The sequence below is a fragment of the Bacillus rossius genome, chromosome 3 (assembly GCF_032445375.1).
Source record: "Bacillus rossius redtenbacheri isolate Brsri chromosome 3, Brsri_v3, whole genome shotgun sequence".
In the NCBI taxonomy this organism is placed as follows: Eukaryota; Metazoa; Arthropoda; class Insecta; order Phasmatodea; family Bacillidae; genus Bacillus; species Bacillus rossius.
In genome coordinates this window covers 29,152,451-29,176,204 of record NC_086332.1, presented here as the reverse complement: position 1 = coordinate 29,176,204, position 23,754 = coordinate 29,152,451, and the positions used below count along the sequence as shown (strand labels likewise).

At 37.1% G+C, this 23,754-nt stretch overlaps 1 protein-coding gene across 2 annotated transcripts in view; it reads left to right on the top strand.

Annotated features, from left to right (window-relative positions):
- Nucleotides 1-23,754, top strand: part of LOC134530446 (cell adhesion molecule Dscam2) — a 469,894-nt gene that overhangs the window by 419,797 nt on the left and 26,343 nt on the right. For both annotated transcript variants that reach the window (XM_063365267.1, XM_063365269.1), the window contains 6 exons: nucleotides 991-1,222; nucleotides 10,075-10,251; nucleotides 11,689-11,855; nucleotides 13,749-13,937; nucleotides 15,830-15,985; nucleotides 17,843-17,986. In XM_063365267.1, the coding sequence (XP_063221337.1) occupies nucleotides 991-1,222; nucleotides 10,075-10,251; nucleotides 11,689-11,855; nucleotides 13,749-13,937; nucleotides 15,830-15,985; nucleotides 17,843-17,986 (1,065 nt within the window). The remainder of the gene's footprint in view (nucleotides 1-990; nucleotides 1,223-10,074; nucleotides 10,252-11,688; nucleotides 11,856-13,748; nucleotides 13,938-15,829; nucleotides 15,986-17,842; nucleotides 17,987-23,754) is intronic.

Genomic DNA, 23,754 nt, shown 5'->3' with positions numbered 1-23,754 from the left:
TGAATATTAAAATACTAACTATTAATTTCTAGTGATATATTTATTAGTTTTGTTTGTATTTTGAGGACTATATTTTTTGTGTCATTTATAAGTTATAATATTTTGAAACCCCTGTGAACAGAATTTTAGAGTATTTACTTTTTAATTAAGTAGATAGCTTCTATGCAAATTTTGAAACTGTAATATTATTTTTGAAAAGAATTTACACTAAGAACCACATTGTCGTCTACATTAGTATCATCAGTAGAGGCATCATTAACATTTAAAGAACACCAAGTTTTTTTTATTAAATTAACGGTTAGCTTATAAATTTTTGTAAGAGAATTTTATTGTTATTATTTGTTTTTACGATAAATTTGGATAGGTTGTCAGTTTACATTATTTGGACATTGAAATTTTTCCTGACATTTTATTCTTTTTTTCAAGTTTTTATTCGTGGAAGGAAGGGGAGGGGTGAATCCCCACTGCAGTGAAAGTGAGATTTATTTGCAGTGTGACTGAGCGAATGTTGTTTATCTTTCAAGATAAATGGCAAATTTGTTAGTGCTGTACGAATTTAAATGGACATTTTTCCATCTCCTAACATGAGTAGGTGTGAATCACAACGGCAGGATGTGACTTGTATCGACTCACGCGAGGCAATGGAGAATGTGCTCGAGCATGCAAACAGAACCATAGGAAAACACATTTAAAGAGAGAAAAGAGAAAGAGTAGCGTTTGAGGCAGAAAAAAAAATTGACACCAATACATTTTAGTGCATGTGACATCAGCAAAACTGTTCCAGTTACTAACAGGTAATGGTAGATGTTTGCTCTGTGAATTTCAATTTGGTTAATGTATGTAGTTTCAAAGGTGTTGTGTTACAGCTAGGCCTGTGCGCACAAAATTGTAAAAAATAAAAAAATAAGAAAATCTTTCAATAGGGTTTGCCGTATGACAGAATATGGTGTATGGAATGGTGGAATTACCGGCCTGCCGCGCGTGTTGCAGCTCCCCCGCACTCCCCGCAGGTGACGCTCACCTCCACCACCACCACCTCCATCACCATGAAGCTGCGCCCCCACCCCACCGACACGGCGCCCCTGCACGGCTACACCGTGCACTACAAGCCCGAGTTCGGGGAGTGGGAGACGGTGCAGGTGGGCAGCCAGGCGCAGACCTACACGCTGGAGAACCTGTGGTGCGGCTCCCGCTACCAGATATACGTCACCGCCTACAACGGGTACGTCATCGAGCAAACGAGCGAATCCCAGCCTGGCATCGGTGTCGTTAAATGACCGTGGAACATTGGCCGAATGAATTGGTGATGGGGATAAACGAGTTTCTCGAGAAACTCCACACCAGCCGCCATTCGAAAAAGATCCAGATTCAGCCCCAGTGGTAATCGAACCTGGATTCCCTTGATGGGAGGCGAATGATCTGACCACTCAACCAGGGGCGCAACAAGGGTATTTTGCCCCCCCTCTGAAACCTTGAAGTGGGGGCAAACGGGGGCAAAGAAAGTGCTGTGTAATCAATTTTTAGATAGTAAAACTGTTTAAATAGCACCATTTTCCACCTTGAAATACAAATTTTCCTGGGGGAGGACCGCCGGACCCCCCGCTGCAATAGGGGGGACCGACGATTCTTTATAAAAAGGTTTATTGCCCCCTGTTTCGTACTGAAACTGTTACCAGATAACATGAAAGTCAAAACCGATAGCCGGACGTCCGATGACGCCGGTACCAGACGAACCACTGAGTCTTTCCTGATGGCCACCAGGATCGCTTGAGTTAATGGCAGCGAAATGGCGCCATATTTGAATTTTGAAGCGTCCAACACTTGAATTAGTTAACATAAATCTAGGGTAAGCACTATTTACAAATCCAACATACCGCCCACCAAAATGCATATTTTAAACATTTATTGGGCGGGCAACGGGCACAGCTTCACCACAGGCCGTAGAAAGGTGCCTTGTTGGGTCTTCACCTCAGCCACTCTCACGACACCATCTGAGCCAGGAAAAGTCTTCACAATACGGCCTAACTTCCAGCACAATGGTGGTAGATTCGGATCTTTGATGAGAACCAAGGTGCCAACACTGAGGATGTCTTGGTCAGTTAGGCTCTTGGGTCGTTGCTGCAGCTGTTGTAGATAATCCTGGTGCCAGCGCTTCCAGAATGACTGATGCGCTTGCTGGATGAGTTGCCATCGAGACAAACGATTTAGCTTGAGGTGGGACAAATCTGGTTCGGGCACTAGTGCAGGAGGCCCCAAGACTAGAAAATGACTGGGTGTCAGAGCAGCCATGTCGTTTGGATTATTTGAGAGAGCACACAGAGGCCGTGAGTTGAGAATGGCCTCCACTTGTGTCATGAGAGTGTATAATTCTTCATAAGTGAGTACCTGAGCACCTACACTCTTTATGAGGAGAGACTTCACAGACTTTACACCTGCCTCCCACAGGCCTCCAAAATGTGGTGCTGATGGGGGATTGAAATGCCAGGTAACTTGGTGTTCAACCAGCGACTGAGCAAAGGAGTCATGTGTATCCTTGCTTGACATGAAGGCTCTTAGTCCAGTCAACAAGCGACTGGCACCGACAAAGTTAGTCCCGCAATCGCTGTGAAGGTCAGAGCATCGCCCCCGACGAGACAAGAAACGGCGAAAGGCAGCTATGAAAGCATCTGTCGTCAGATCAGAGGCCAGCTCCAAGTGGATTGCCTTGGTGGCAAAGCATACAAACAGGCACAAGTAGGCATCCTGGATGCGGGCCTTCCGCAGTCGGGACATGGTGATTTTAAAGGGTCCAGCATAGTCGACTCCTGTCTTGAGAAATGGCTTGGCTTGTGTGACACGATCGACTGGAAGATTACCCATGGGTGGGTTTCGAGGCGCAGGGCGAACTCGAAAGCATAAAGTACACTTCTTCAGCCGTTGACGAATGAGGCCCCGAGCACCTACAATCCAGAAGTCACGTTGCACAGCAGACTGTAGTATGGTGGGACCACAGTGCATCAGATGGATGTGAAGGTGGTCAATTACAAGGTCTGTCAATCTGTGGTGTTTGGGCAGTAGAATTGGATGTCGTTGGTTGTAAGCCAAGTCTGATAGTTCCAAACGTCCGCCCACCCTGAGAATGCCAGCAGGATCCAAGAAGGGAGACAGCTTGAAGAGTGGACCCCGATATGGTTGGTTAGCTTGCAGAGCTTTGATATCAGATGCGAATGCTGAAGCCTGGGCTAAACGAACCCATACCATCATGGCATCTTTAAGCTCATTAGCATCTGGTGGACTACGGGGGGGAAGTTTCTTGAAGCGCAAACGTTGCACAAAGCGGAGACAATAGGCCGTAATGCGTTTGACCTTGCTTAAAGATGAGAACCTTTCCAGCAGCGTAGTGTCTGCCAGAGGGTTGACACTATGCAAGGTAAAGATCCGTTGTTCCATCACTGTTTCGTCCATGCTGTCCATCAAGCCGGTGAGTTGTGGCCATTCCTCTGGTGGCTTATACAGCCATGATGGACCGGTCCACCACAGCGAGTGGTCAGCTATCTCACTTGGAAACAAGCCCCTAGAGGCACAATCAGCCGGGTTGCTGTCTGACAACACATGATTCCAGTGCTTTGCTGGGACAAGGTCATGGATTTGGCCGACACGATTTGCAACAAAGGTTTTCCATTTATGAGGTGATCCACGGATCCAGTGGAGGACAACTGTAGAGTCTGTCCAGGCAAATATTTGGTCTAGGTTCACATGAGGTCCATAATTTTGCAAGATTCTATGCATTGTGCGAGCAAGCAGCAAAGCACCACAGAGTTCCAGGCGAGGCAATGACACTCTTTTAATTGGGGCTACCTTTGACCTTCCAACCAGAAGGTATACAGATACTGAGCCATCAGGTGAAGTGGCTCTGAGATAAACAACTGCCGCATAACCTTGCTCCGAACTATCAGAGAATCCATGGATCTCTAGTAAGAGTTCTCTTTGGGTCACTGGGACAAATCTTGAAATAGTGATGCTAGCCAGACTAGGAAGCTCTCGCTGGAACCGCTGCCACGTTGCAAGGATGTCGGCAGGAGGAGGGTCATCCCAATCTATGCATCGAATCCACAAGTGCTGAATGAGGCATTTTGCAAGCAGGACCACAGGTGACAGCCAACCTAGAGGGTCAAATATTCGCGCCAAGTCGGACAGTATGCTCCGCTTCGTAGCTGTCGAGGAAGTAGGTTGAACATTGTAAGCGAATGCATCCACTTCAGATTGCCACTGCAGACCCAATATTTTGACGGTGGGAAGTCCACAAGTGTTGTCCAAGGGGAGAGCCTTGCTGCCCTGCACCAAGTCTTCGGAAAGCCAAGAGAGCAGAGATAAATCATTACTGGCAAATTTTCGCAACTGAAAACCACCAGCCTTGAGGAGGTCAATTAACTCTCTTTGCAATGAGATAGCCTCACGTGCATTGGGTGCTCCAGTTACAACATCATCAACATACGTGTCTTTTAGGAGGACTGATGATGCCCGAGGGAATCTATCTTTCTCATCTGCAGCCAGTTGATGGAGTGTGCGGATAGCAAGGTAGGGTGCAGATGACACGCCATAGGTAACAGTGTTGAGCCTGTACTCACAAACTGGATCATCATCAGATGGTCGCCACAGAATTCGTTGACAGTCGCGGAATTCCTCTTGAACTAGAATCTGACGGTACATCTGTCGTATGTCAGCAGTAAATGCAACTGCATGATCTCGAAATGAGAGAAGAATGTCAGCTATGTCTCTCTGCAGTTTGGGTCCCGTAAGTAATTGATCATTCAGAGAAGTTCCTTTGCTGTCCTTGGCCGATGCATCAAAGACCACACGTAACTTTGTTGTACTACTGTCTGGTTTCAAAACTCCGTGATGCGGAATATAAAACGACGGTGTAGTCAACTGGGGTTCTTGAACCATTGACATATGACCCTGGTCAATGTAATCTGACATAAATTCTACATAGGATGCCTTAAAATGAGGGTTTTTGTTCATCTTGCGTTCAAGGTAGTGAAAACGTTTTAGTGCTTGAACACGTGATTCCTCAAAATGAGGTGAAGGCTCCTTGAAAGGTAAGGCCACACTATATCTACCATTCTCATCTCTTCTGCAAGTCTCGAGAAAGATCTGTTCACATCGAATGTCCTCAGAGGAAGGCTTTGGGGGTACAATAACCTCTTCCACCTCCCAAAACTGCCGAACTGTGTCGTCAAGTGTTGGTGTAATAGAATGAAGTGATACACAACTGAGCGATACTGCAGATGTGGGTACTCTCCCCATCACTACCCATCCAAAGACAGTGTCAATCGCTACAGGGACCTGGGTACTGAGACTTAGTGTGCGTCCGCTCAGCACATAGGGAAACAGATCTGCCCCAATTAGCACATCAATAGGCCCAGGCTGTGCATAGTGAGGGTCAGCTAGTTGCAAATGGGAAAGATGATCCCATGAATGAGGGTTCAGTTGTGTTGTAGGCAGTGAGCCAGTGATCTTAGGCAAAATGAAGGCAGTGAGTGACAATCGCGGACCCTCCTGACCAACTGGTTTCACTAAACAGTCAACTACTCCCCTAGCGACATGCACTGGTACCTGGGAAACACCGTAGACTGGCAGAGCTGCCTTTCGACGTATTAAGCCTAGCCTCTTCACACAACCTTCTGTCATGAAGCTGGATTGGCTGGCAGAGTCCAAGAGTGCTCGAACTGTGTGAGTCCTGCCAGAGCTGACTGGAATTTCTATGAGTGCAGTGGACAGCAAAATCGTAGATGGACTATCTTGATTATGCAGTTCGGATGCAGCCAAATATTGTCCAGGAGATGAAGCACACAACGCATTCACACCATCATGGTCTGGTGACTGTGGTCGCATGTCACTAAAATGAAGTAGTGTGTGATGTCGAGAGTCACAAGACCGACAATGAGAAGACGAAAGGCATGCACTTGCATGATGAGACGTTCGTAAGCAGTTCAAACAGAGGTTTCCTGACCTCACCATCTGATACCTTTCCTTTGGAGATGACTCAAGGAACTTGGGGCACTGGTAGATTTCGTGAGGTCCACTGCATATGACACACTTCACTGACTTGGAAACAGTGTTTCCTGCGAATGACTGATGTTGCACATATCTAGAAGCTGGCTTAGAATAAATAGACGACTTGCTCTTAAAGGTTTTCCCAGACGTCACTAGCTGTGACTCAGCTGCACGGCGATAACCCTCTAAAAATAACAAAAACTCGGTAAGCTTGGGTAACTCTGCTCCCTTGTCATTAATAAACAGCTCCCACTGGTTACGCAAAACCTTATCCAGCTTAGCTTCAATGATATGCAGCAACAGCGGGTCCCATTTTTCAACATTGACATCCAGCACTCGTAATGCCGCAATGTGCTCTGCCAGAAGAGACATCATCTTATTCACTGATGCTGGGGCCTCTAATGACACAGATGGTATTTGCATAATTGCTTCAATGTGCAATGAAACAATCAAGCGCTTGTTACTGTACCTCTTAGACAGTAGTTCCCAAGCAATACTATAGTTCGAATCAGTCAAGGGTAATGCCTGAATTACTGCCAACGCGTCACCAGACAAAGATGACTTTAGGTAAGATAGTCTCTCTACATTGGTGAGACTTCTGTTGTCTACAACTAGAGCCTCAAACAGATTTGAGAAGCTGAGCCATTCTGTTGGATTACCCTGAAAGTGGGGTAAATCAATAGCTGGCAGACGGGGTGACGACCCAGCTGCACATTGATTACGTGTTTCCTTGTTCCGGTTCTTAGAATCCTGCACTAATGTGTCCCAGATTGCATTAACTTCATAATAAAGATCGTCGAAGTGATTTAGCCTACTTGTATGCCTTGTGTCATCAAAATCAACTTGCTCCTTGCATGCCAATTCATAAGCCAAATGGTCATCTTCAAACCCATTACGAAGCTGAGATAAGTCCCGACAGGTTGCAAAGAATAATGACTGCTTGGAAGTGTCTGTAGTAACCCTTTTGGCCAGATCCGCGGCACGCTGTAATCGGTTTTCGGCACGCTCCAGACGTCGCTCCAGAGCTGAAACACTGTCAGTCATGGTTGTGTTTATTCTACTTAAGTACACTCAGTCAAAAATGGAAGCACCAACTAAAAATTTAAATGTAAACGATTTTTCAGCAAAAAATCGATTCTGAACCGAGTGGTGTTTATAAAATCGATTTTCAATGTCCTGCAAATCGATTTTGTATCGATATGTGTAGTAATGCCGAACAAAGACTTGGCAAAATCTATGTTAACGGTCTACTTAATAATTCAAAGTCATTTTCACCGCCAGTCTTAGAAAACACGCAATCTTATAGCAGACCGGTCATTATCAGTACCGTCAGTGTGATAAAGGCAATTTTTATCTTCCCTTACGCACTCAGTTCTTATCTTCCCTTACGCACTCAGTTGTTATCTTCCCTTCCACTGGAAGCTAATAGCACATTAAGATGATAACCCGTTCACGTTTTTATGGCGGGGCAACGACGGACAAAGGAGACTCGGTACAATGAACGACGCAAACAAACACTCCGAATCTCTCCACGTAACTAGAACTGAGCCCGATAGCTCAGTAATCGCGGTTAGCGGATTGATCCGGCCCGGAGGACCAAATGTTTCGTACTGAAACTGTTACCAGATAACATGAAAGTCAAAACCGATAGCCGGACGTCCGATGACGCCGGTACCAGACGAACCACTGAGTCTTTCCTGATGGCCACCAGGATCGCTTGAGTTAATGGCAGCGAAATGGCGCCATATTTGAATTTTGAAGCGTCCAACACTTGAATTAGTTAACATAAATCTAGGGTAAGCACTATTTACAAATCCAACACCCCCCCTTTGGAAATTTAGTTGTTGCACCCCTGCACTCAACAACTTTGGTTCAGCTTGTTATCTTATCTTTAGAGCTCAGTGGTAATTCTGATAGGTGACATTTATGTGGGAATGTATAGAAAATGTTATTTAATGCCAATCTTGAGTTGGCAAAATGAGCAGAAGACGGATCAACACTAAAAAAATAAAATAAAATAAATTTGTTTGTTTGTAATGCGTAATATATGTTTTATTTTACAGGAACCTTTAAGAATATGATCGAAAAAGGTTTTGCCTGGGTACATAATTGTAATAGTGATGATTTGGATCATTATGATGGTTTGAGAAGCTTATAAATAATTAAGCCCTACGATTAGCTAACTAAACCTATGTGAGCGATGCTTGCCAGTTCCTGACGATTTATTTACACCAAATTTACTACAAATGGGATGCCATTATTTAATAGGAGTCATATATTGATATAAAATAAAATTATTGTGAAAATAAAAACTAGTGGGGGGTTGTCAGCTAGTGTGTATGTGTTTGTTTGAGTGTGACCCTAGCCAATTAAACATAATGAATGCACTTAACGCTATAGCCGACATATTTGAAATACTGGATTCAGAAACGTAAATAATAACTGAACCAAACAAAATAATAATAAAACAAAATTTAATGAAAAGGAAATTTTAATAGATATTTAAAAAAGGAAAAATTGACACACTTTTATAATTAGTGTAACACTTATTGAATTTTACTGTTTTATTAATAATGTAATAATACCAATTACATATTTTTACTATTGAGCTAAAAATATTCTTTAGCGTATCAACCCAGGTAGAGTTAGCGAGGCTAACATGTCACTAGCGAATCGGTTTATGATAAAATTTGGCAAAACACACGACTTAATGATACTCAAACAAGATAACGTAATATTGGGAAAAACACAAAACCTGTGTTTCTGCTGCTCAGTGATGTAGGAATGGTGTTGGTGATCTGAAAACTTCTGGGACGCCTCGGCAGCGTTCAGGATAGCAAGGCTATGTAGAGAGAGAGAGAGAGAGAGAGAGAGAGAGAGAGAGAGAGAGAGAGAGATAGAGAGATAGAGAGATAGAGAGAGCCTACAGCTAGACTGCAAACAGAAACCAGGTGCTCGAGTACTGCATCTCGTACAGGAGGTATGACAGAGTGGCTTTGGTGTCTTTGCAGAATTCTCCGGTAGTACAAAGACTTGTAGGCCCGACGTGGAAGAAAATATCCATTTGGCGTCACACTCAATGTCTTCGATTATGCATGACAGACATCCTGATCAGAATACTTTTTAACTAATTTATCTAAAATCGCAGCTGTTGTGGAATCTTCTAGCCTTCTGTGCGCGCTCCCATAGGAATCGGGGCTGCCCCACGCACTGCAAATGGCTTTCCTGATGCCTGATTCCATCACAAGTCCCCTTTACATTATTGTAAAATGCTATTTTAATTTTGGCTAGCCCAACAAGGAGTAACGTTGCCAAGAGAACGACTTAATGATTCTATTGCTACCTGGAATGCTTTCTAAAGGTGAAATTTATCTATGAATATGTGTTAAATGCAAAAATATATCAAAAAGTAATACTCAGCCATAAAATGTATGAACTTGAAGACAATCTGATATTAAAAATAAAAGGGAAAAACCATGATGAAATGATGCTGTTAGTGATGGGTTGCTCACTCTCTACCTTTACCATGCTTCCAATTTTGCATGATTTAATGATACTTTTTCTCAAAATAGTCATGAATAACACATTGTAAGCATGCTCAGTGCTTACAGTAACTACAATAATTTTTTAAGTTTATTAGGTGGTTTACATTGCAGACAAATATAGTGACACACAGACAAATAATTTTTAAAATACAATATTTCTCCTTATTTTTGTTTATAAAAAATACCTGAAAAATATTTTTGGGAAATTATAAAAATTATAAACAATATTTCTGTAAAACTTTATTATTACTATGTATCGATTGATCTTGACATTTTACTAATAAACTCATATTTACAAAGTAAACAAATGATGTGATGATACAAGTTTGAAGTACCTGTTTCATGAAGTTAGCCAAACTTGTGCACCAATTCACAAAGTTTAAAATTAGTGATGCATATAATCAGTACACATTTATTTCTAAATAAGGTTTTTTTTTTCCGTACTCGCTGCTAGACATTGTGGATTGCAGCCAAGATGTTTTATCATTTTTAGAATCGGCACAGGCGACCCGTCCGACATCCTGAACACTCGAACAAAAGGCTCAAAGCCAGTTATTCCCGAAGCAAGTCGTTTCATTGAGGTGTCCACCAACAGCATCACGTTGCACCTAAGTGCTTGGTCAGATGGAGGCTGCCCCATGCTGTACTTTGTGGTCGAGCACAAGAAACAGTAAGTTTATGCACACCAACCTTTCAACAATTTTTTGGCTTACTTTATAAGCACCCGCTTCATTGACTGCATGCTTTGTTGAGTTGGTAGATGCATGCATGCATGATTCATGAGCAAGCGAATACGTGCATGTCTTGCAAACCAAACTTGTGGAAACATTTAGGAAAAGTGGCAACATTCTAGTATCAGCCATTTTTCTATTTGCATCCATCAACTATTTCTGAATTAAATGGCATTGGTTCAGAAAAAGGTTTGTTTTCCAAGATTTAATTAGAATCTATTAAGGTACTACAACATCTAAACTTTTTCTCCAACTCATGTTCATTGGAGTCCCTGTTGTTTTTAAAAGCAATTACTTAAAATCTTATTAATTCTTCATTATATAAATGTTTAAAATGTGCTTTTTGATAATTTCATTTTTTATTATCATCCACGTTCGTAAATAAAAGTGTGAAGCTAGTGAACTGATGCTGAAAATTTTGTATGAGGTTAGCTCTGAGATTTATGCCACACTTAATTCCACATTTCATTCTTACAACAAAGTTTTTTTTATCACGAAAGCCAACATTATGTTACAAGGCATTTAGTGTTTTTATTTTTACTACCGCCTTGGTGCTGTGTCAACCTCACATTTGCAGCATTTTTGTTTTCATAATGCACACCTTTCACAGTTTCACCATTAACATTTTTTTCAAACAAACATTTTTAGAACTTAAATTTCAGTAAAACTCTGTGATGGTGTTTAGTGGCATTCTTAAAAATCATATTTGAATTTTGATTTGTATAGTAAGAATGAGAATTGTACAAAAAAAAAATTTTCACATACGTAGGGAACGAGAAAGTTAAATATTTAGTGTAGTGTCTTCTGTGAAATTAGACAATTAATACTGAAGTGTAAGTATGATTAGATTTAGTTAGCTGCAGTAATTATACGTAAAATATTTAAATTTTTGAACAAATGTGTTTTAAGCATCTAACCTAACCAATTTTTTTACTTTGGTTTGCATTTATGTTATATCCCAGAACTAGCTACTCTACATATTGATCCAAAAAAAAATTGTGTGAATAGTAAAATCCAAACCATTTCATGAAGAAATTAATTTTTTTTTTTAATTTCTGTACCTGCAAGCTAGAGATTAATGAGCTCAAATTAACATTTTTAAAACCTATTTATTCATATTATAAGGAATATTCTTCATTAAATTATATAATTTAGGGAAATTGTAAGTATTCCTTATAGAAACCTAAATTAGATGTAACATGGTGGTTTGTTACATATATAACTCACATTAGCAAAACCCCAAGGTCAGAACGATTTTGTATGTACCGTTTTGATTGGCCAGGACGTGCCAAGAATGTTTTATTAATCCCTAATCCAAATGTTTGGAACTTTTAATACCTTTTTTAAGTAACAATTTCTCATTCGCTACTGTGCAGAAACCAGCAGGAATGGAACCAAGTGTCGAACAACGTGAAACCAGGCGGAAACTTCGTAGTGCTTGATCTCGACCCAGCCAACTGGTACCATCTGCGCGTCACAGCACACAACAACGCTGGCTTCGCTGTCGCAGAATACGAGTTTGCAACTCTCACCATCACTGGAGGTACTTTGTCACACTGTTTACATTTTTAATTAGAATGATCTAGGTTTAAGATGAGAATCATTGTGAGATTACCATAGTGCTTTTTAAATGGCATCAAATGCAGTAAAATTATTTTAAGAAGAATAAGATATTTTTTGTGTCTATCAAGAAAAACTTCATAGAAGAGTGCAATTCTGAAATGATTTTGTGTGTGTTGTGCATGGCGTGTGCATGCATGTGGGTTGTTATAGTAGAAAGTCTCAAAAATAAAAGTTTAAAACTGTAAATGATTCAGAATTTTATATATATATATATATATATATATATATATATATATATATATATATATATATAAGGGGGGGATAGAGAGAGAGAGATAGAGAGAGATGGCCACATGATGTGTCATTTGGTTTAACTTGTTCAAATTGGTTGGCTGGCATAGTCTATCAGCTCTTAGTCCCCATCTTGGAAGTGTTTTAAAAAATCTTAAGTCACTTTTTAAATTATTTTGATTTTTTTGATGGTAATGTTTTATTTATTTTTTTGGTTTATCAGAGGTCATTTAATGTCTAAGAATATAAATTAGTAGTTACTTCTGAACTAAGTGTGTAAATACACACATTTAACATTAAAATAGTTTTCATATATATATATATGTATATATATAAAAACACACACGCAGTAAAACCTTTTTGTTGCGACCCCATTTATTGCGACCACCTCTTTATTACAACCCGATTTCAAGAGGAACCGTGAAAAAATTGCCGAAAATCCGAAGAAAATCGGACAGAAAATAAGTTTCGGAAAACATCTATTACGACTCCCTCTCTATTACGACCCTATTCCTGGGAACCGTGAGGGGTCGTTTCAGAGAGGTTTGACTACATATATTATTTTGTTTACAAGTTTATTAGAATGTTAACATTATCTGCTTGGGCAAAAGATTTTTATAGTGTTATAGAATTGTAAAACTGTTGTATTGCAGTATTTTTTACGTCACAGTTTTTATACAGTAAAATTTTATTAGTTTATTTTACTTTTGAGGTGTCAGTATGAATTTTTCAGTAAATAAATAAAAAAAAAAACAAATAAATAAATTTAAGTTTGTGTCATTACTTACACTGCATTGTCAAAAAAAAGTTTTGGCTACACCAATATAACATGCTATCTTCTTTCCTTTCCTCCAAATATAATAATCCTTTAAATGTTTCTGTTCACAGCCATTTTATTGTGATTATTTCTGAATATTAAATTTGGTTGTTATGCAGAACCTATTGTGCATTAAAGCATGCTTGTTTATGATTTTTCTGTATATGCTGCTTATTAAACCTGAAACTATGCAATCATTTTTTAGGATTCTGAAGTTGTGGATGCTTTCTGATGTAACTATGTGTATATCCGATGTAAGATGTAATAACCCTCACTATCCTTTCATTCCTATGCAGTGGTACCTCAACATTTGACAAAAACTGAACCAAGTTTTCAATGTCAACACAAACACAGAAATTCAGGTCTCAGCTGGGTTTATTTAGGGAGCTGGAGAACCTAAACAGAATAGTTAAAACTTATCTCTTTTGGCAGTAGCGTAAATTTTACGGCAAACATTTTTAGTAGTTTTTCCCCTAATTAAATTTTTTCCCCCCATACATGTGTGTTGCCGCGAGGTTCATACAATCTTCTGTGTGTAGTAACAGTCGTGTTGACCGGATGTTGCAGGTACCATTGCCCCTGCCCGAGAGCTCCCTGACCAGAACGTCGAGTCTCCCATGAAAATCCTCTTGTCGAACCTGAACCTGGTGGTCCCGGTGGCGGCGGCCATTCTGGTCATTATCGTCGCCATCATCGTGATCTGCATCTTGCGCGGCAAGGGCCACCACTCCAAAGGTGAGCTGTCCTGCAGTCCCGTGTGCACAGGGACCATCCCTCCCCCGGAGCGCGAGTCGCCGCCCATGAACAAGTACTTCCCGTGGGTGCCCGAGTGGCTGGACCTCAACATCGTGGTGCCCATCGGGGCGACCGTCGTCGTCATCATCGTGGGAGTCCTGGTGATCTGTGTGGCCCTCTCGCGCAGGTCCAGAGGGCCCGAGCAGACGCGGCTCAGAGGTAACACAGCGTACCAGTAACTGCTTAGAGCTGCGTACTGAACATGTGCTATTGTTCCTGAACTTTTATTATTCTGTGTTTCAGTTCACTTGATTCTGAAACTAACAACCGTGTACATCATCACTACCTGGTATCATCTACTTTCGATTACTATGTTTATGGTATTAATTAACTAGACACTTGAATGTCTGGTTTCACTTCTTGGATCTTGATTGGTTTTGCTAAAGTTATCATTTCCTAAGTCCATTATGTAGTTTTATTTATATATTAAGTTGCTCTTTGCCCTTTTGATTTATTATGGTCTCCGCAAATAAAGCATTAAGGCACCACACTTGTATGGCAAAGCACTGGATTGCCTATGGTTTGAGCATGACCATCTTTTGTGGGAGTTTGGAGTTAAAATGTGGCAACATCGCACCAAAGGCAAGCCTCACTGTATCCCCAGTACCCCGGCCACCCAGACGTCTTTACGATGATACGTATTTCATTCACTTGTTTTTTATGACATTTCATTAAGAATTATATTGCTGGATAGCACACGCTATAAGATAAGTAAATTGTACCATTTCATGATAAATTTACCCTATTCGTTTTCACATGAAGTCTAGACTAGCCATATGAAAGCCAGATTTAACAGATTTTTTTTTCAGACTACGTATACATTATTTGTTTTGTTGTGTTATCTTTGTTTCAGGTTTAATTAGTATTCTTTCATCTTAAGCAATATTCTATCAAACAGTGATCAAAAGCACTGAACTGAGCTATTTTCAAATGCAGGAAAAGTTCCGTAAAACAAAGAGACTGTGACTGTTCTAGTTCCAGTTTACTTTTAAGTCGGTTAAACAATTGGTTGCATGGTTGCCTTGATTCATATAATTTTTATGAATAAACATTATATTAGTACAAAGTGAAAACACTTGCTGCGTTACAGCTAGTAAATGTTCAGAAATATTACTTATAATGCTTGGTTGGAAAAAACATTCAAGTATTCTTGCTAGTAGCCTAGAAGGCCATTCAAAATACCTGTGTTTATATACCGTGATAATTTTGAATGGCTATTTACATAGATTGCTGATACCTTGTGACATGTAATAAAGAATACAGTTACTGAAAAATTAATATACATTAAATTTAATATCTATATTATTAATTATTATATCATAATATTTAAAAATATATTTTTATAAAATTTAAGCTATGGCCACAAGGCTCTGCTATTGTGAAAGAGACGTACACTTCACCAAAGATTATGTTTTACAAGTATTTTGTTGAAAAACTATTGGATATAGCTTAATGCAGTTTTTGGGAGTAAATGGTGATGTTTCCTAGTGACTAAAAATTCTATAAAAATCTTTTCTACAAATGTTTAAAACCTTTACTGACTGTTACAAAAAAAAAGTTGTGAATTCTTTAAAATATACAAAATGTTTTACATAACTTATAATTTACTTAAAGGGGAAATACTGGTTGTGATAACTGCAAACTGTGAGATATACTTATGTTTATGGCATCTTGTGTAAAGTGAAGTGACTTTTAAGATAATATCTGAGATGGTGTTTGGGTTTTGGCAAGAAGAAGTTCTCTGGTCCCCTGAGTTCTCACTGTGTCTCTAGGCCCCAAACTGCAGCATGTTTTATTAGTTGGTTATTTAGTTGAACTATGTACTTATAATTTCATGCTCTTCATTGCTAACTTACTTCAAAAACCAAATATGAAATGTATGCCTGTGATGGGTTGATGTCAGTTTGTATTTTAGAAATCCAGCTTCTCTCTATGTACTGATTAAAATACGTATTTATTTCTGGATTTTTTTTCTTTCTCAAATGTACTGACATTAGATGAACTTTTAACGGTACTTATCTGTTTACTCTACACCATGTGTTATTTTCCAGATGACGTTGTATATAATCAGTCTGCGGGAGGCAATTCCACAATGGACAAGCGACGGCCTGATCTGAGAGACGAACTGGGGTACATTGCTCCTCCCAACCGCAAGTTACCTCCTGTCCCTGGATCCAATTACAATACGTGTGATCGTATCAAGAGAGGTACAGTTATAAGTAAGAGCATTCAGACAACATCTACTTTCAACTTTGGTCGGTGTTCTGCTGAATGTTTCTGTCGCATGAACCTCACCCCAATATGGTGGTTGCCCTGAAACAGTAGCGATACTCAGGAAACAGGTCAACAAGTCCTTGAGTAAAAATCAAGCAGTGTGTGAAAAATAATATGTAATATATATTTTTTCTCTAGTAATTGGCAGTTTATAAGTTCCTATATAATACATTTTATAACATGTTAAAGTAGAAGTTTATTTTTTTACATGTCCAGATTATATGCTTTTATTCTTTAAGCACTACTTTCGGGAGCCCAGTATAGTTATTGTTTTATTTAAATTTCCATTTTTTATTTTTACACTTTCTTACATTTTTCAACTGTCCATTAAAAAGCATAAAAAAAGTTTTTCATTATAAAATGCCAATTAACTCAATTTTTTTTATTTACCTTTCACAATTTTTGGTAATAGTATAAATTTCTAAAGACTAGTTTTCTGAGGTATCGAAATCTGTTTGATGTTAACTGCCTATACTTTAGAATGAAAAGTCTTTTAACCCCTTTAGCAATTGTGGTTGCAAATATTTGCAGAGACAGATAACACAAAAGTAATTTTACATATTATTTTTATTTAAAATATTTACTTCCACAGCTATGGGGTTATATGACTAAGGCATGTTGCACCAGTGGCTGGCATGATTTCCAACTCAAATGCCTAGCAATTGCTTTAAACTGCCGTCTCTCATCATTTATTTTACTCTGTGTTGGTTTGATGTATGAACTTTATTTTAATTTTTTATTCTTAGGTTGAAGCAGGACATGAACACACACACAGTCATTCACTTACTTCTTTTCGCATCACTACAGTAAAAGTAATTAGAATACGGAATAATGGCTTTCAGTATGCTTACTCTATTGCCATTAATCACTAAAAAAATTGTAATCATTACATTAGGTTATAACATTTTGTATTATGCTGTCACTGAGTGAACACAGGTTATCAGTACAATTTAAATGTACTTTCCAGAATGCCCTTTAAACCAATCTTGTTATGATGATGATGATGATAATAATAATAATATTGATAATGATGATAATAATATTATTTAAAAACTTTTCTTAAGAACATTCTTTACTAATATTTTTAAGATTAAAATGTCTGGTTTTGCTGTATCAATATCAGTTTAATTCTTCTTTATGTGTAAAAATAAATGCAACAGCTTTCAATTTATTTTAGGATTTGCACTGATTTTAAAATCTTCCCCCAAGATTGACACAGTTATAGACCGAACAACCGCCTTTTTTTCTTGGCACTGTTACTGCTTTCCTCGAATGCATCAAGCTTCTTGTATACAATATTTTGAGTGCCAGCAAAATGCACAAAGGTGCCCAAAACATACTTTCACTGTAGTGCCAAGAACTATGTTACATACTTGAAGAACCACTGTTACACATAGGTAATTACAGATGACAATTACTAAACTATGCCAAAATAAAACTAACGGTTTTTTAATGTTAACTAAGGTAAGGTCGGTATTAAAGGAAAGTGCCATTAATTATGACAGTCTTTGCACCAGCACTATCTACTGATTATAGATTTTTACGTTACACTTGTGATAGTTCCATCTGTACCTTACTGCATGTCTATACTTCACACACTTTTGGCACATACGAACCGCACTTTTTCCTGTACAATTACATATCACAGTTCATCTGTCACTGGCGGAAAACCACAAAGTTTCTTTTATTTTGTTACCGTGTTATCTTTATTTTTATTATTTCCATCGACCTGTTGTTTTTTCATTTATCCATTTGCGGTGTTTTGTGTTGTGCTTGGCTCGGTCCGACAGGTCATGGGGGTTCATTCCGTAGTCACGCCACGTGGGACCCTCGACACCCGCGCAATATGTACGAAGAGCTCTCTCACCACCACCCGGGAGGCCGGAGGATCCCGGCGCATCCGAACTCAGATGAGACTATGTACCACCGCGCAGGTAAGATCTGGCCTGTCATTCCTCACGTGGGGTGGTCATCTGCAAAGCATACAATGCTTGCCTTCCTTAACAACTTGATAATGAATACAGCTTGTCTGGATTCATCAACAGAAATATTTTATTCCTAGCTTTTTTGATGGCACTAGAATATGAAAATCTTGGTTTCTTCTTTTTATTGTGTGATTTACTTCTTATCATTGATAACCTTGGTGGTTTGTGGTGATCTTTGTATAACCGTCCTCAGTGGCTGTCATTGCTAATACGTCCGCTCATGCGGCTAGGCTTGTGGGTTCGAACCCAACATATTTGACATGACTCATCTGTGTTCCCTGAGCCAGCACCAAGTGGTCCAGAGCCTAATGTACTTTTGTTAAGTCCCGTTATCTTAAGCCTCTGTGCATAATCCTTGTGATGTAAAATCCTATCAACCCAAGATTAGCAGTAGAAAAAAACAACTATTGAGATTTCATATCCTTTACTTGCAAGGGGTTGTCTAGTGGTAAGTAAAGTCTACATAATTACTTTCCATCTATTTTGGGAAGTACGTATATATATTACTAGGAGCTGGAAAAATTATCATCTATTACTGTGATTGTGAAAGTAGCATTTTAAATGCAACATTAAAAAACTTAATATTGATATTTCCATTGTTTGTAAACTAATTATTCATGTATACAAATACCTACAAATATCCCTCTATTTCAGTTTTGTACAAAAAAAAGTAAATTTATGCTTTTTTAAATCAAAATAAACTAATAAAATAGAACATTTTCTTTTACTAAAAAAAAATTGGTATTGCAATATGCTAGCAAAAACAGGTTTAATTAATAGGATAATACACAAATCAATTAAATAAATTGGGTTGGTTTATATTTTGAAGTTATATCAGAATGCATGTAACTTGCTGCATTACAGACACATGGCAATATTACGAATCATGCTGTTCATGAAAACTAATGTAGAGAATAATTACCAGAAAATCACAACATGGTTCACATGTAACATTTGGAAGAATGCCAAGTACCTGTAGTATACTGTGGCCGTTTACTTTACACTCCCGCTAAAGCAAAATGCAAGAGATAGTGGTCTGTTTTGTTTTTATCTTAGTAGCCAACCATACTCCTTTTGTCTGTGAGATGAGAAAATCTGTGGCAAAGATGGTGGACCTTTATTATTATTATTATTATTATTATTATTATTATTATTATTATTATTATTATTTACTGGAGTTCTGATAAGCCTTAAACTCTTAAGTGATGGACATAAATTAAAATATTCATGTTATACATGCAAATGTGTCCTAGACAAACTGAAGTACAAATATAAGGTCAGTCAGGTCACTGAAAGTCCACAAGACTTGGTTGTTTCTTTTTAAATGTGAAAAGATATATTTTGTAAACTGTTAAAAATATGTAGCAGTTATGTAGCATTTTATAAAGATATTTTTATAAATAAATGATATTCTAATCTAATCTAATTATCTGAAAAAAAAAAAGCATTTATTTAGAAAATTGGCTAAACTAACATTTATTTATAAATTAACAAAACATAGGATTTAAAGTGTAAATTTAAAAAAAAATGGCATCAATAGAAAGATGCTAATATTTTTGGTCCTTAGCTATCACACACATCTTATGGTGAAAGGTATGTTCTCAGTTCATGATTTTGGCTCTTGAATCACTATTGCTAATAACCGTCCATTTAAGTATGCTCTTGTAGGTGGGTGTAATGTGATTTAAAATGCAAGCCAATTTATTTAGTTTGATTCTTTGTTAAAATTTCAAAACTCTTAACATATTTTTTTAATTTATTTTCTGAAAGTTTTTTTTTAATTTTGGTAGCTATGATTTTTATTAATGAGACTCTACTCAAAAGCCATAAACTGTTAGGAATGGGTTGACTTCTTATTTATTTCATTCCTACCGTGTTTTATCGCATAATCGTCGCACATTTTACACTCAAATCAAGTTTGAAAATTAGGGGTACGACATTTATGCGGAAAAAAAAATTTGTTAGGTAAAGTTATTTATAAATAAAACCCATTCGTGGAAAGTACGTTTATTTAAAAAATGGAGTATATAAAAGCACGCCGAACAATTTAAATTAATAAGTCATTCAACGAAAACCTTTCTTCAACTTTCAATAGAAAAACAAAATGTTAATGCGAGCCTGAACTGATTTGGTAGTACACATCACGAAAGAGTGCGGGTCAACAAATATAGTTAAATCAGCTCTAGACAGAGAGCGCGCTTTGCATGCAAATTGCAAGATATCAGTATTGATATTCGACTACGTGTGCGCGCTCTATATGTGAAGCAACATAACCAAACATGAATGATGCCAACTAGCGCTGACTACATTTTAATAAGCGGTACACCGCAGCGACGAAGTGTCTTTAAAAGAAATTTTACACATCAGACAACTTTGTATTTCCATTAATTAAATAAGTAAATGGTAATGTCCGAATAAATATTAGATTTCTACTTTAAAACACATTGTTTTATACGGAAAAGATACCTACACAAAGCGCTTGGAATCTAATAGTGAGACCAAAAACATCATGCAACGTTTACGCGAGAGGTTTTTTTATTTAAATTTTGACGCCCTAAAATATAGGTGCACTGATTATGTGCGTGTGGTGATTATGCGATAAAACACGGTATTCCAAGATGTACTTATGGCTTTAGTTTCAATTCTGATGGCACATTTTCAATCCTTTCTAAAAATAAATTTTAGAAATTCAAGCAGGAAGAAAGAGAACATTTATAAGATCTGAATAAATTTTGTGTTTTAGAAGATCTTGGCTTTGACAAAACATGCAGAAATCTGTTATTTCCAAAATTTCTCTTGCAGAACCCACCTGAAATCTTTATTTATTTAGTGTCTGTAACATCCCAAGCTGTAGCCATTGTGCCATTCCTCATCCCTCCGTTTCATTCAACCTAATATATCCTTACATGACAGCTTCAACTTGGTCACTGCAAACCCAATATGCCATTTTCAGTGCAACTTATAGATAGAGCCAAGCTTTTATGGTGTTATGAATAAGCTAACTTCGTCATTAAAAATAGTGATTTTCATCTTTATCGTCATTAAAAGTTGAAACACATGTAATAATAAATAAATAAATATCAAGCACAATTACATTGATCAATTGCTTCAACAGTTTGTGGTAAGACACTTGAAATATTTACATAAAATAATACTACTTATATTGATAAGAGTAAGTTCAACAAAAAACTGCAAATAAAACATGCAATAATCAAAAAATCAATATGCAAAGATAAAAGCCTAAAATCATTGTACTTATATACCTTTTCCTTTGGTTCTCTGAAGGCCTTTAATCATGTCTGTATAGTATCAGCAGTAGGATGCTTTTATTTACCAAAGATAGGAACTAAATATTTCTTACTTAGTACACCGCATTTTAGGTTTTTAAATAAAAATGAAACTTTATTTTTATGAAATGAATTTTAAATTTCAGTAGCTTAAATTATATAAATAAGTTGAATTTTACTGCATTTTGGTGTTTAGTGGTGTATTGAGATCAACTCTGCGCTTGGCTGTGTATTGACTTAATGTCGCTTTTAGTTTGTTTTTATTTCCATTCGCCATGTAATCTTGCCTCTACTTATATAGTGCAAACTAATGCCTCAGCACCATCATACTCATGCAAAGTATGCCTGACAAAAGCAGAGGCTCTAAACCATGTCATAGCATGCATCAACCTGCTAAAGGGTGCTATGAGACACGAAAGTCATGAAAAGGTAACAAAATTGGACTGGTCACGAAATCATATAAAATTCATTAAATAAACAGTAAAAGTGCTGGAAGTCAGGAAACGTTAATTTACAATAACTTTTTGTTAATTAAAATATTTTTTGATACCTCATTCCATTTATATTTAAACATTAAATTCAAATAGTTGGAGACTGTCATCTTAAAACACGTGGAAATTATCTCTGATATCTAACATGTCACAAAAAAGGTGTGACTTATAATGGAATAAATTCAGTATTTTCTTCTGCTGTCTACTAGCTTGCCCTTTGGCTGCCAGGTTTATCAGTAGGCCTGTTTGATGTTTCGAAATATTACTTCCAAATTTTTTAATGGTGAAGAGACATTGTTGTACAATATAAATGTGTACATCGTAGTTTCAATATAGTATTAGTGGGCTTAATACAACTACTCAAGTTTTTATCATGAAGTGTACAGTAAACATCTGTAATCTATAATCTTTCTGATAACGTTGAGATCATGACAATTGAACAATAAGCAGTTTGCAACCATTGCAAAAAAAAAATCCCTAAATATTAGAAAGCATACATCTCTTAAAGTTTTGTAAAGTATTTGTTGTTAAAATAATGTTATTAAAAAAATAACTATTTTTTGGAGCGAGAAAAATTCCCACTCTTATTATTTGAATTCACTATTTGTATTTAAGAATATTTTGATATTTATATTTAATTTGATTTAAAAAAAAATTATATTCGCTCAGGTTTTTGACCAGTGCTCATTTGACAACAGTCAACGTGAAATTCATCATATTTCACTGCCCAATGAAACTGGCGTGACTGGCAAAATGTTGCAACTGCACATTCACTCAAAAATGTGTTATTCCTTGTGTGTTGTAAATCTGCAACAAGTAACTTATGTTCCTATACATTTTCAACTACAATTACACTTTATATAGTGTTATCATAAGTTTTTATATGTTCAGCACATATTTAATTAATTATTTTATTTTGGTGTAAACTGTTTAAAGTAAATTACATTTGACTATTGGTGCATGGTAAGTTATTGTTTTATTATTTTTACAAGAATAGTATTTCAGTCAAAGAAGGAACCAACTGATATTCATATGAGTGGCAACATTGCTTATGTCTGTTTTATAGTAGCGTATCTAGGATGGATCTATTTTTTTTATGTATAATATAGTGTAGTTTATTGATTGTAATGAGTATACAGTAATACAAGATGAATTCAGAAGGTACTGAATTTTTCATAACAGTATATAATTCATGAAATTGTGAAAGTATTTTAGTTTGAAACAATATTTTATATATATTTTATTCAGTGGTCTCTTTCAATTTTTAAAAAATGATAAATTAAGCAAATACTCATATAGTTTGTATGACCCCCCATGTTTATATTCCCATCACTAACCCACTGTGAATTACTTTTGGTGTGACCAAGAGCTTAAGGATGCAGTTATTCTAACTTGGCAGAGGAACCAGGTAAGTAACATGAGACATGATTTAAATTGTTGTTTTTAATTTTTTTATTTGTATGTATGCTTTGCATGAGATTGACTTATTTTTATTTTACCCCTGAACCATTACACGTGACTGTATTCCCATCTTTGCTTGCAAATTTCAGTAGTTTTGTTCATTTAATGTTGTAATAAATATGGTATTAAAATTTTCTGTATTGCTCAAAATTTAAAAAAAAAAATAGTTTTAGATTGAAATATTAGTAGTGGTATGAATAATAATATACAAAACATGTTGAGGTATAGTAGTGATAGACACAATCGTTTTTCATATGTAAGTATATATGTATCTAATTATCTTAATTCTTGTATCTTGTTTGAATTAATTTACGTACTTCATTAATTGATAAGTTTATTGTGTGAAATGCAGTGTGAGTAGTGACAGTTTACATGTTTTCGAAAACATTTTGCTTTCATGTTGACCAGTAACTGAAACATTCATGCTAATGAGCTGAATAAAGTACTTGATTACTTACTCACTGTTTTGTATTGAAAT